This window comes from Microcaecilia unicolor, chromosome 13, assembly GCF_901765095.1.
Source record: "Microcaecilia unicolor chromosome 13, aMicUni1.1, whole genome shotgun sequence".
NCBI classification, from domain to species: domain Eukaryota; kingdom Metazoa; phylum Chordata; class Amphibia; order Gymnophiona; family Siphonopidae; genus Microcaecilia; species Microcaecilia unicolor.
Window position 1 is genome coordinate 70,592,686 of NC_044043.1, and position 14,830 is coordinate 70,607,515.

Sequence of the window (14,830 nt, forward strand, 5' to 3'; positions counted from 1 at the left end):
ATTCTGTACATTTAAAAAAAAATTTTGTCAGCGCTAAGACAGTGAGTGCTGCTACAGTTTGGTATAATGCTATCCTATGCATGGGAAGCTTAGAGTTTGCAACTCAGACAGTAATTCTTATTGCAGTTAAATGACATATTATCAGATACATGGAAAGCGTGAGACATAATATCAGATATATGGAAAGCGTGAGGTCAGGCAGCAGATATAAAGCTATCATGTGCATGAAAAAAGCTTAGAGTCAGCAGCCAAGACAGTGAGTTCTATTGTAATTAGGTAGCTTACTGTCAGATGTATGGATAGCGTGGTGGTAAGCAAGCAAGCGAGGCAGTGGTCCAGACAAAAGTTAGTCGATTCTGGCTAGGCGTCCCTGTTTGGCTCAATTCGATCTGGTTGGTTGTCTGGCGGTTGGGGAAGCCACTGCTTGTCCTGGGATTTGTAGCATGGAATCTTGCTATTATTTGGGTTTCTGCCAGGTACTTGAGACCTGGATTGGCCACTATTGGAAACAGGATACTGGGCTAGATGGACCATTGGTCTGTCCCAATATGGCAATGCTTATATACTTATACATATAAAACTTGTACCTGCTATTTAATTGTTGGCACTTAGACTTATAGGGGTAAATTAGAGGCTGACCGAAACCAGGCTTTTCGGTTTCATCTGAAACTACACCTGTGGCTCAGTTTCACCAAGACCCAAGCAGAAACAGAAACCGTTCAGGTCCCCTCCCCCCCCCCCCCCCCCCTCAAACAGCACCCACTTCCCCTGTGCCACTGCCACCACCAAACAGAGCATCCCTTCTCTCCCCACCACCGCTGCTGTCACCAAACAGAGCCTCCATTCCGCCCCACCCCTGTAACCATTCCCCCCCCCCCCCCCAGACTCACCCATCAGCCACCTCTAGTGGTCTAACCAGGACATGAGTGATCGCCAGTCACACCTGTCCCTGCCATCTCCACCATCAAAATGGCTGTCAAAACCTTCAGCAGCAGTCTCGTGAGACTGATGCTAAAGGTTGCAGCAGCTGTTTTGAGATTGGAGCCGGCAAAGACAGGTGTGACTGGCGATCACTGTTCTTCAATAGTGCACCTATTAATAACAAGTGTGCATTTTTGAGCAATAGTGCATATAGCTGTGTGATGGGGTGCACTATTGACAACACAGGAAAAAACATTTAATGTGGATATTTTTTATGTCATTTCAAAGAATGCATATCCCTAGTTCACAGCATCTAAGAGTTCATTAAGCTGTGCTGCAGGCTGCATGCTACATGCAGGGCTTGTCAGTCTATTATTTCTGCAACTAAATCTTTACTTTTATGTTTCCTTCCAAGGAATGGGGAAGAATAAAGCTGTTTAATTATTGCTCAGGGGACAGTGACCGGTCTGATATCTTATGCCAGTTGGTATCAGAGCTGGAGGCCAACAGGCTTATTTTCGAAAGTGGTCGCCGGCCATTTCCCGACATAAATCGGGAGATGGCCAGCAATCTCTCAAAAGCGGCGAAATCGGTATAATTGAAAGCAGCGTTTTTGACAGCATCGCCACTTTCCCGTCGCCTCGCCGGCGAAAGTTCAAGGGGGCGTGTTGGCGGCTTAGCGAAGGCAGGCATGGGCATGGCTACCAGATGGCTGGCTTTTGCGGATAATGGAAAAAAAAAAGCGGCGTTAAGCAGTATTTTTCCGGGTTTACTTGGTCCTTTTATTTTCACGACCAAGCCTCAAAAAGGTGCCCCAACTGACCAGATGACCACTGGAGGGAATGGGGGATGACCTCCCCGTAGTCTCCCAGTGGTCACCAACCCCCTCCCACACTAAAACAATAAAAATAAAAACCTTTTTTGCCAGCCTCAAATGTCATATCCAGCTCCCTGACAGCAGAATGCAAGTCCATGGAGCAGTTTTTAATGGGTGCAGTGCACTTCAGGCAGGCAGACCCAGGCTCATTCCCCCCCCCCCCCTACCTGTTACACTTGTGGTGCTAAGTGTTGAGCCCTCCAACCCCCCCAAACCCACTGTACCCACATGTAGGTGCCCCCCTTCACCCATAAGGGCTATGGTAGTGGTGTAGAGTTGTGGGGAGTGGGTTTTGGGGGGTATTTGGGGGGCTCAGCACCCAAGGTAAGGGAGCTATGCACCTGGGAGGTATTTGTATATTTGTTTTAAATTTTTAGAAGTGCCCCCTAGGGTGCCCGGTTGGTGTCCTGGCATGTCAGGGGGACCAGTGGACTACAAATGCTGGCTCTTCCCACGACCAAATGCCTTGGATTTCGCCGGGTTTGAGATGGCCGGCATTTTTTTTCCATTATCGCTGAAAAACAAAACCGGCGATCTCAAACCCTGTGAACCCGGCATTTGGCCGGGCTAAACCGTATTATCGAAAGAAAAGATGGCCGGCCATCTTTTTCGATAATACGGTTCCGGCCAGCTGTAGCGCTGCCGCCAAAATAGATCGCCGGCGAACTATTTCGACAGCGACGTTCGATTATGCCCCTCCAAGTGAACTAGTAGGGCAACCAGGCTATTTTATCATATGACCACATGACTTGCCCAGTGTGCTGGGGGGTGAATGCAGTGGGTTAAGGATGAGAAAAGATGACATGATTTGGTTTGGCCTTTGTATGCAAGGTACAAATATTTAGATTGTGAACCCACTAGGGACAGAGAAAGAACTGTACCTGCATATAATAAATGGAAACTGCTTTGGGTTGTACTACAGAAAGGCAATATATCAAATCCATGACCCTTAACTTATTTAAGCCATGGCAGGGCTGTACACCGTTTGTGTAGCTGTTTAGATAAAATGCGCAGCTTGGATTATGTCTCAGAATGGAACCATTCAGTCATGCCTTCCATCCACGCTTTCACTAGTCACGTTCAGCTTTGCTTTTTAAAAAAACAACCCAAAATCTCCACCATAACACCATGTCTAAATGTCATCTGTGGGTCAACCATATGTAAAGAGAAAGCTTATTGCCACCAGCAGCTCAACCTCTTCTCATAAGTCAGGTTGGACATAATAAAGAGTCCCTAAATAAACACTAAATATCAGGGGGGGGGTTAACAGTATTTTTTTGTTTTTCTGTCCCTACCCAAATCAAGGATAATGTCTGCTAGATTTAGGGCCTACAGACCTTTGCCTACCATCCTCCTCCAAAATGTAACATTACAGCACTGCTGGAGACCGTTTCTTCCCCCTCCCCAGCAATGTGAGCTGTGCAAATCCAAGCCGGCCATTAAAATGCATGCATTTCTCCATCTGGACATCTCAGAAATCCATAGGTTTAATTTGCCTGCTTACTTTGAGAGGGCAAAGGGTAAGGACACCCTACTGGCAGCAGGGGGAATCAGCCAATTCAGCATTTGCACCTACATTTGCAAGGGAACTGACCCCTTTCCCCTAAATTATGCCTGTGCAGAAATCCCAAATAACTGTTATATGCTAGAACCAGGTCATATCAATAACTCCCTGGGCAAAGCCTACACAGAAATTTATCTCCCTGCAAGAACGTTGGTCTGAGTGGAAGAAACTGCACTAGTTTTCTGTGGGGGGGGGGGGGGGGGGGGGTTCTGAGTGCTGCAAAGAGCAGAGCGAGCGAGGGGGTGGCAGTAGTGATGGTGCTGCTTTTATACACATTGAACTGCAGAGTACAGGAAGTAAGCCCTGCACATAGCGAAACACTGTCTTCAGAGCCCCAGTTCAGAGGCGAAGGCTGCAGTGTGCAGGAAGGGATTTGGTAAGTCTTTTCCAATAGCATACGTAAGGATTTTCAGAATGATATTGTTATTTTGAATTGTCAGTGGAGGGTGTTGCTGCTTGTGTGTGGTACTACACCTGTTGTGTAGTATAAGGAAATATCCCAATATTTGTTCTGTCGATTTGGTGCCCTGTTACCAAACCAGTACCTGTCATTACCACTAATTATCAAGGGAAAGGGGCCGTGTTATTCATTAGGCAGAAAAGATTTATTTATGGCATTTATATCTCACATTATTCCCACACACGGGTAGGCTCAATGCGATCTAGGGGCAGTCTAAGCAAAACAAGAACCAGATAGTCACAGAAACCCAATTAACCATCAATGCAGGTAGACTGGAGAATTTTCAAATAGCCCAATTACCTGGATAAGTGTTTTTTTGGAAATTGTACTCAATATGTATTTATAATATTTAAAAGTATGATGTCAAGTTCTTAGAGGGATAATGATGAAGTGATCGTGATTGTTGAGTGTAAGTATCTAAATGATGGGTGTCCTAGGGGTCTGAAGGTTACTTGGAGGGGGGGGGAGCCTGAAAGTTCTCAACACTGTCCTGGGGGCTATGAGCCAGTTGGGTTTTCAGTATATCCCTAATGAATATGCAGCCCATAAAAGGGACTACAACCGCTATTTTCTTATTCAACTTTATTAGAAAAAAATCATGATTGAAAAAATCCTCCAAAGCTTAAATCTAATCAGCTTCCCCGGGCTGCTTCTATCAAATTGCATTCATACACATTCAACCTAATCATTCACATTCTACTAATGCGAAAATAAAATCACACTCATTCTTCTTAAGGAATAATAAGTACACATATAAGCTGCATTCTATATTAACAAATATTTTTCTTACAGCTTCACACCTTATCCCTTAATATATTGACACATTAAATGCAAATGAAAGAGGACCAACTTATCCAGATATCACAATCATTATGACATATACATCCTTCAAGAGATGCATCTCACAGATACAACTAAACGTAACATGTCCATCAGTGAATCCAATAATCCTTATTTCCTTCAGTGGTCGAGTGGTGAACTTATATCCATCCACTGGCGTAGCCACAGGTGGGCCTGGGTGGGCCAGGGCCCACCCACTTAGGGTTCAGGCCCGCCCAACAGTAGCATACATTTAGTGGTAGCTGGTGGGGATCCCAAGCTCTGGCAGCTGAAGGCTTCCCCCTGATGGTAACAAAAACACTACTCTCCACGATACCGGCACCTGTACATGCTCAGTTTTCAGCGCATGCCTGCTGCAGACTGCCAAGGTGGAAAGAAGCATTTTCTCATCAGCTGAGATATTTTTTGGTGGGGGGGGGGGGGGACACTTGGAGCTCACCCAGTTCTTGCCTAGGCCCACCCAAAATCTGTTTTCTGGCTACGCCCCTGTATCCATCAACTTGAATCCTTTGCTGTGCTTATACAACCTAGCAGTCTCTTCTCAGGGTCGCCAAATGGTTCCAGATTTGTCCAAAAAGGTTGATCTAGTCCAGGTTTTACTCCATTGTATGTATAAATACACATTGATTTCCAAACTAGATTCCCTACGAAAAGCAAAACTACAAGTCCCTGCATGCAATGGGGTAAACCCAAGACAGGGTCAACCCTGTCAGGCAAATCTGAAGGCAGTTGGCAAGCTTAAATACCATCCCTGGGCAATTGCCTTGCTCCTCTTCCTCCCATACCCCCACTGACAGTGAAGATACAGGAAAACATCTCTTATTGGTAATAAATACACCATTCATCAATTAACTGCTTACAGGAAATTTAAGAGAAAGTCACTGGATATGTTCATCTCTTCCTCATCTTCCACAGGAGCTTTAAGAGAGCCTAAGCAATGATCAGTACGTGGGTTGTGTGGCAGGGCATTAACCTCTTCTCTCCCTCCCCCATATTGTATAGGTTCTTACACTCGCCAAAAGACCACCAGATGGTCCTCAGCTCATTCACAGATCCCTCACTCTGATCAGCCAAAATGAAGAGAAATTTTATTTCTGCAGTGCCTCTGCCACAGATAACAGGGGTAAAACTGTTTGCAGCCTATATACATACACACGCACTTCTACCAATGGCAAGCATAGGTTTTTCTGGGGTGCAGTGAGGGTAAGATTTAAGATTTACATTTATATCTTTTTGCCTTCCTTTCTGCTACTGTTGTAATTACTTTTCATAAATCACTTATGCCGATGAGCATGGTTTAAATAGAAGTGCACAGATTTTCCTGGATAATTTTCAAAGTAGGTTCCTACTCTCACAATGAACATTCAGCAAAGACCACATAGAGTGAAGTGCATATGTTCCTTTTACCTGTGCATACAGTTATAAAGTAGCTTCCCCAAGAAAGGCCAAGAAGAATACTCCAGTTATTGGATCTGAATTTGAAGATACGAAGCATGCTCTCATCTGTGTAACTGAAATGGGTCTGAATTTTCCATTGTCTGACCACTTTAGTGTCTGCTGAGCTGAGGAAGGGGATAGTAACCCTTACAAGATGGTCAAGTAACCTATTAAGTTAGTCCAGTAAAAAGGCATCACTTTATATTGCTGCTTTTATTTATTGGTTGTATTTTTGTGCAGCAATGGACTATCAGGAAAACAGCACTATTTGGAAATAAATGTGAAAACAATTGTTTGAGCAGGTTGCTCTCTTTTTTGTTTGAAAAACCAAGAGGAATTTTGCATCCCAAAAGAAGAAGTAAAAGCAAAACTCGAGAAGTTTTCATCGTAGCTTGCACAGTGGCAAAGAAAAAGGAATTAGTTAAAATTAGCCACACACAGCTATGTAGTTATGAAACCTTTCTAAGGGGGAAAGAATGTTACAAGAACATAAGAAATGCTATCCTGCGGGCAGATCCTGAAAAGGTCTAGTTTTCAAAGCTAATTTGTAGGGAGTAAGTGAAGATTTTCCCATCTACCTAGCTTATAATTTTGTATGGATCTTCCTCCAGGATCTTGTCCAAGTTTCTTTTGAGCCCTGCTATGTTAGTTAAATTGGTCATATCCTCTGGCAACAGATTTCACAGCTTATGTTCAAGACAATATAATTATTTATTTTTCTGTCTTGCTGCTGTTAGTTTTATGGGGTGCCCAGTTGTTATTTGAAAGCTCAAACAATCATTCCCTATTTAGCTATTCCATCCACTCATATAATTTTGTAAACTTCTATCATTTCCCTCAGTTACTTTTTCTCCAAGGTGAAGAGCCCCAATCGATTTAGCCTTTCTTCACAAGGGTGACATTCCATCCCCTTTATCATTTTTGGATGATGGGGTACAAATATCTTGCTATTCTTGGGTGAATTTCTTCAAAGGCAGTAAAGAAATCCTAATAGTTAATTAACTAAGAAAGTAAATAGATCCTAAACTTAGGTTCTGCCATATCTTTTTTGAGATGGAGCAACCAGAACTGCTAATGATACTCGAGGCGCAGTTGCACCAGGAACCTATACAGAGGCATAATGATTTTTTTTCAGTTTAATTCTCCATTTCTCTTTGACTAATCCCTAACAATATTTGCTTATCTGGCAAAAAACAGGTTTGGATCATTTGCTAAATGAAAAGTTCATAAGCCATTATTAAGATGGGAAAACCCACTACTTATCTGTAGGATAAGCAACATAAAATCTGTTTTACTCTTTTGAGATCTTGCCAGGTACTTGTGACCTGGATTGGCCATGGCTGGAAACAGGATACTGGGCTTGATGGACATTTGGTCTGTTCCAGTATGGCAATGCTTATAGCAGCACAATGTACTGAAAATGTCAACATATTGTCCATAACGCCACAAAGACCTTTTTCTTAGGTGGCAACTCCTAATACAGAACCCAGAATTTTGTAGCTGGGATTCTTTTTCCCCATGTGCATGGCTTTGCACTGGACCACATTAAATTTCATCTGCCATTTTGATGCCCAGTCTCCTAGTCTCACAAGATGCTTCTGCAAATCCATACATTTCTCTGCCGTTTCAATGGCTTTGAATAATTTTGTGTCATCTGCAAATTTTGTTACTACTACTACTTATCACTTCTATAGCGCTACAAGGCATATGCAGCGCTGTACACCGAACAAGAAAAAGACAGTCCCTGCTCAAAGAGCTTACAATCTAAATAGGACAGACAAAACAGACATAACAATTACCACAGTTGTTGCTTCTTTCTCCAGTTCATTTATGAAAATCTAAACAACACGGAAATACAAATCCTGGAGACAATATCATAAAAACTTCTTTATTGAAGAAAAGACTCGACACAACTGTTGTGTTTCGGTCTACAGGCCTGCATCAGGAGTCTACCGCTATGACGTAGCGTATATGAATCTGAAATGCCTGCTACGGACAAGCTTACCACAAAAGGTCTTTTTCAAGACCACTTTTGTAATATAGCCAATCACTTTACGTTTGGTTCGTCACACGGACCAAATCGTGTTTCAGGCATTTCAGATTCATATACGCTATGTCATAGCGGTAGACTCCTGATGCAGGCCTGTAGGCCGAAACACAACAGTTGTGTCGAGTCTTTTCTTCAATAAAGAAGTTTTTATGATATTGTCTCCAGGATTTGTATTTCCGTGGTCAAACATCCCACTTTTTACCCATATCTGTGTTTTCCCGTGGGGCGTTCGAGTTCTCCTCTTGATTGCGGATTTTTTTGAACATATACTTCTGAGAGGTTTACCCAATCAACGTTGAGAGTATTTGAAGTCTCCCATTATTATTGTGTTGCCAAATTTGTAAGCCTTTCTAATTTCTGTTAGCATTTCACTATCTCTTCATCCTGCCCAGATGGACAATGGTATACCCCTACCACGTTACTCTTCCCTATGTAAGATTTGTATCCTACTTGACTCTACGCCATCTTCAATATGTTGTGTCAGCCCTCCACCAATTTTTCCCATGCTATCTTTTTTTTCATTATTTAAGTGTTAAATTGTAAAGCAATAACTAGCATTGTAAATAAGAAATGTCATATCACTTTCATCAATAAACCATTGAACAGAAAAGAGAAAGTCATTATCTGTTATCTTTCTTTGATAGTATATTTATTAACTTTCCCTTCTTCACCACAATAATGTCCCCAATCTCCCCCATACTCTACAATGGCCATCCTTTAACACATCTAGAACGTATCATTTCCTCCACCTACCCTAACAGTGACAGCCAGTAGCTGTAGCTTCCCCAAATGGTCCCCCTACCCCCATTCCTGCCCCCTCCTTCCACAGCAATCACAAAAATGATGTGAGGTTTTTATTGATCAATGAAAAAAAATGAGAGTCAAACAAGACAACACTATTTAACAGCCATAAAGTAATAAATCTGTCTACCTTAGGCTACTTTTCCTTCCCCCTCAAATCAAATATTTACATAGGAAAAATGTAAAGCTATTTACATTGAACAGATACAACTAAAATGTGAGTCAAGCTAAACCTTCAGCTCTCTGTATACTGTCATGGACATTGGTGATTAGTTGAAGAAATTGCCCTGTTTGAGTAATTTTAACATCTTTATTCAAAGCCATACATTCTAGCTCTCCAATTTTATTTTTTAGCCTTCTAACATTCAGATAGTTTTTTTTTTAATTTGTGTTCGTAACGTGTATTGCAGTTGATGGGGGAAAAAATCCTTTGTGTGGACGGGCCTAGTAGTATGTTTTGGTCCATCATCTGATATGTTACTGGGGTGTCTCCCTCACCCCTCATAAATGGGTTGCTAAATTTTTGTGGACCTTGTGAAGGGGAGCCATAAGACCCTCAATATAGCCTGAAAACCTAGAATCCCCATTCTAACTCAACTGAATCCTACTGTAATTCATTTCACTTTGAACTGCTTTAACAGTAAATAAACAACAGACAAGATTTACAAAGCTATAAACAAAATATCCAATGTAGGCCATTAAAACTTATTTTGCTGTAAAGCTAGACAATTTCACTGCTCACAGGAGGTAGTAGAACTGAGATTTTTATACTTAAGGAAACAGTTGGGGGAGGGGTGAATACTGCTCAAAGCTCATACTATGTACTTAGTAAGTACTTCCTGTGGTTTCTATTCATCAAATTGAAACTTTTAGGGGAAATTTGCTACCTTATAGAAACTTGCAAATATACTTTTTAATTTTCTTGTTCCATAGGGTTGCTGGCTACCAAACCTCAAAGCAGGTACTAAATCCAAACCCACGCAACACTTTTTATCACAGCAACACTGACCTTACTTCACTGGCTGTGCATGCTGCCTCCTGGAGAGTTTGGTATAAGTGACATAGTCTCCTGTGATCAAGCTTATTGGTGTTTCCAGCCCATAAGCATCTGTTCTACAGCCACCTAACTAAAGCAGCACAGTCCTGGCTTCTCTCCCCTCCTCTGATGAGACAATGATGAATACCAGCTCAAACTGCAGCTTGCAGGCAAATTTCCAGTATCATTTCTTCTCTACCATCTACAGTCTTGTCTTCATCCTAGGTATGACAGAGAATGCCCTTGCTCTCTATGTGTTGACTTGTAAGGTGAAAAATACTACCCAGTCCTATGTGTACTTTATCAACCTAGCAATAGTGGATACCATGTTTGTCTGCATGCTGCCTTTTAGAATCCACTACCATATCAATGAGAACAACTGGATCTTTGGGGACATCACCTGCAGAATCACCGGGACCCTGTACTTCACCAACATCTACCTGAGCATCGGCTTCTTCACGTGTATATGCGTTGATCGTTATGTTGCTGTGGTGCATCCTGTGACATACCTACGGATTAAGATCAGCTACTACAGCATAATGATAACTGTGCTACTCTGGGCCATCGCTGCAGCAATAATGGTTCCTCTGATCTTGGGAGGGCGTCTGGACAATTTCATTGAGCACAATAACAAGACGGCTTGTTTTGAAAACTTCTCTCTGCGCAGCTGGACAACACGTATGGTGCCTTACAATACCTGTGCCTTGGTATTTGGCTTTGTTATACCTTTTAGCATCATCATGATAAGCTATCCTTTGATTGCTAAACGCATCTCAAAGATCCAAACTAGCATTCATAAAAAAAAGGCATTGAGAACTATCTACATGATCCTAGCCATCTCCATCCTGTGCTTCCTGCCCTACCACATCACACACCTTCTGCACTTCATGATGCGCATCAAACTCTTTGACCACTGTGCCTTTGCCAGTTTCATCTACAAACTACGCCGTGTCACCCTGGCCTTGGTTAGCATCAACTGCTGCCTGAACCCCATCATGTACTATTTAACCTCCACCAGCTACAGTGGCCTGATCACACTGAAGCTCAGACGACTCAGAGCCAAAAAGGTTTATACCATCTATGATCGAGATGTGACCAAATTCAACTGCACTTACAGAAATAAGCTATGAATGGTCAAAACAATTTGTTGACCTGGCAGGCTTTGGTCTTCTAGTTCAAATAAAACCAGGCTGAGATCCTAGCACCTTGAGTTCATGCACAACAGCTTGGGAATTTTCTTTCTTGTTATATTCTTCCACCTGCCCCTGTTCTTAGTCTGGGCACTGCAGCAGCAAGGCTTTGGCTCACTCTCTTTGCAAACCCACAGTCATAGGCCTTAGGGCTTGAATCTACCATACCCTCTAAGGTTGTTCTGGTCATCCTACTAATTAAAAGGCAGCTCATTTAGTCAGGCAAGGTTTGTCCTCTTTTGCCATTCTGTGCCTTGCAGTGACAGCACGGCACTGAGACAGTCATTATTTGTACCTGGGGCAATGGAGGGTTAAGTGAGTTGCCCAGAGTCACAAGGAGCTGCAGTGGGAATCAAACCCAGTTCCCCAGGAAGTTGAGTATGGGACTTTAGACATATAGCATCAATTTTACTCCTCACTTTGTGACAAAGACTTACAGCTAGCTTATTGCTCCATGTTAAAGCAACAAATGTACCTGTTGCTTTTTTTTGCCATCAGCATACCCAGAATTCTTGAACACAATTTTAGATTAGTAATGTAAGAAACAGGCTTGTCGGTGATACATGAAAACAAGACTCCTCCAACGCAGAGGTTCCATCCCAGCTACTGTGCCATTAAAAAAAAAGTAGGCAGTAGTCTTCCTTTCTCTTCCTTGCCCTAACCCTGGCGACATGTGTCAAATTTCAGAAAGAAGCCAGCAGAAGTGTGAACACCAGCAGGTAAGGAGCACTGCATGCTCACTCCCTTTGCTGGCAAGAGTCCATCCAAGAGACAGGAAGGAAGAGAGCAGATAACAATGCTGGTGCCAGGATGGTGAGAAGGGAAAGAAAGATGGTAATAATGGGGTAGAGTGAGGGAAAAAAGGATGGTGTTGATGCCAGGATGGAGGGAAGGGAGGGTGGTGGTGGTGATGCCAGGGTAAGAGGAGGGAAATGAAAATGGTGCTGGTGGGGTGGAAGAAGGGAAGGGAGGGTGGTGGTGAGCTATGCCAGGGTAGAAGGAAGGGAGGGTGGTGATGCTGGGATGGGAGGAGGGAAGGGAGGATGATACCAATTTCCAGAGAGATTGGAGAAGACAAAAGATAAGGTAGTAATGGCATTACAAGGGAAGAACAAAGGGAAATGATGAATCAAGTGGGGAGGAAAGGAGGTCATGATGCCTGGGAGTAAATGGAGGGGAGGGGGAAGGAAAAATGGTGTTGATGTTCAGCAAATGGGAGTGAAGGGGAGATGGTACTGATGCCAGGAAAATGGGAAGGTAAAACAGTGGTGCCAGGGATAAAAGTCAGGAGGTGAAGGAGGGTAGATGTAGCTATGGCATGTACCAAAAATGCCAGGACCAAAATAAAGTTTGGGATCACTCCTTCAAAGCCTACGAAAAGAAAAAAAAAAAGGCACCATGTACAGTAGCAGCCTGACAGGGTCTGTGTCCGATCTACCATTTCTCCTTCTGCTGTGACCACATAAAGGAAATACTGATGCCATTAATCCTAAACCATTAGTCACTTTTTGTCATGCTAGTCCTGCAGCAGTTACAGCCTATTTTAATTATCTATGGTTTATAGGCTGATGTAATTCTCCACAATTAATGTTTCTTATTGAGCTCAGTTGTACAACATACTGTTCTCATCTATCCTGCAGAACAGGTGAAACCTCATTTTGCTTGCTTGTTGGCCAGGGTGGCAGCAGGGTAGGAATTGGGAATTCAGGTACAGCAGCTACTTCTGTGTCCCTAGAGGACTTAAAGTTTGCCCCCGAGAGGCAGCCTGGAATAGCAATTTCTTTCGTTTGAATGGGCAGCCTTTTTTTTATCAAGAGCAGCACAGATCACCAAAAGAAGTAACTTTCACTGACATGGATGCTTTTTCCTTTTTAAAGTTTTCTTTCTTTTCTAGTATAATTTTTACCAGCAACACTGAATATCATAATGTAACAAGTTTTCACAAACCACTATCCTGTCCCAACCCCCCTCCCCTTTTAATGCTTTTCATTGATCATTCCAAAACAGCCCTGGCCATAAAAGTAACATAAGAGAATACAGAAAGGAATAAAAGGTTTAAATAAACTAAACACAACAGAGAAGGTGCAAAATAATTTCTCTATAATGAACAGTATGAAAATAATTAGACCAATGAAGAAAAAAAAAACAGACAGACCACATAATGTCATCAATAAATGAAAGTCCATGAGGACTTTGTTAAAAGCTCTCTGAAAATCTAGATACACTACAACTGAATAACCTTTATCCACGTTTATTCACACCTTCAAAAAAAATGTAGCAGACTGAATAAGCAAGACTGCCCTTGGCTAAATCCATGTTGTCTCTGTCCCATTAAACCATGTTTGTCTGTGTGTTCAGTATGTTTTTCTTTATAAAAGTTTCCATCATTTTGCCCAACACTGATGTCAAGCTTACCAGTCTGTAGTTTTCTGGATCACCCTGGAACTCTTAAAAACTGGCATTACACATTGGCCACTTTCCAATCTTGGGTACTATAGATGATTTTAACATGATGTTACAAATGACAAGGGCTGCATATTTAGGGCATTAAAATTCTAACTTGTGTTAATAAATGTAATGCAATTAACGAACTAGGCTCCTTGTTCCTTGTTCCTTTTCCTGGCATATCCCTCTCTCCCTTCTCTTGTCTGGCATGTCTAATTCTGCTTCCTCCTGGCATTTTCCCACACTCCTCCAGTCCCCTCCCCTCGCAGTCAGTGTCTTTCACTCTGCATCCATCTCTGCTTACCTCTCCCTACATGTTCCACCTTCTCTGAATTTTCTAAACCCCCCCCCCCCTCCCCATGGCCCTCTAGACTTGCCTTTAACACTTCAGCACTGAAAGCATGCTGCTGCTCACCCGCCAAAAGCCTCCCTGTAGCATCCCGCCTCTGCTGATAGAACTTCCTGTTCCCTAGGTGGGATGCTACAGAGAGGCTTCAGGCAGGTGAGAACCGGCATGCTTCCAGTGTGGCAGTGTTAAAAAAACAAGTTCAAAGGGCTGTGGGGGGATGAGTAGGACAGTGAAACAAAGATGAAGGAAGATGAAGTGCATGTGTGTGTGTGGGGGGGGGGGGGGGGGAAGAAGGGTTTGAGAAGGCCAAAAATAAAGAAGGGAGATGGGGAGAGGGTGCCTTTGAAGGAAAGAGAAGAGAGACGGGAGAAGGTGGTGTCTATGGAGAGGAAGGGAAAGACGGGAGGATATGGTACCCATGGAGTGGAAGGGAGGGGAAAGAGAAGGGAAGGGAAGAGATGGAAACTAAACATTTGAGGAGGAAGAAAATGGAAGCAAGTTGAATGTAGGGCAGGAAGTGAAGGAGGAGAAAAAAAGAAATAGTGAATAGTCAGGAGGCTCTGGAAACATAGTTCAAAGCATAAAATGATGGTGAGAGTACAAGGAAGCAGAATAAGAGACAGGGAATGAGATGAATAGAAAAATAAAAATCACCAGGCAACAACGGTAAGAAAAGTAATTATTTTCAGTTTAGTAATTGAAATATGTCAGTTTTGAGATTTTACATCTGCCATCTGTATTTTGCCCTGTTAATGCAATATATCTGGTGAAATGCCAAGATAACAAGAAAATCTTTCAAGTTTTTACCTACGCTGTATGCTAGCTAGTAAGATGTCTTTGGCAACAAAGCAATCAATATT

The 14,830-nt window shown here is 42.7% G+C and overlaps 1 protein-coding gene across 1 annotated transcript; it reads left to right on the plus strand.

Moving 5' to 3' along the window:
• Nucleotides 1-3,686: 3,686 nt before the first annotated feature.
• LOC115456494 (lysophosphatidic acid receptor 6-like) lies at nt 3,687-13,118 on the plus strand. Its single transcript, XM_030185612.1, has 2 exons — nt 3,687-3,738; nt 9,884-13,118. The coding sequence occupies exon 2, from the start codon at nt 10,124-10,126 to the stop codon at nt 11,114-11,116; it is 993 nt and encodes a 330-aa protein (XP_030041472.1). The 5' UTR covers nt 3,687-3,738; nt 9,884-10,123; the 3' UTR covers nt 11,117-13,118.
• Nucleotides 13,119-14,830: the final 1,712 nt, after the last annotated feature.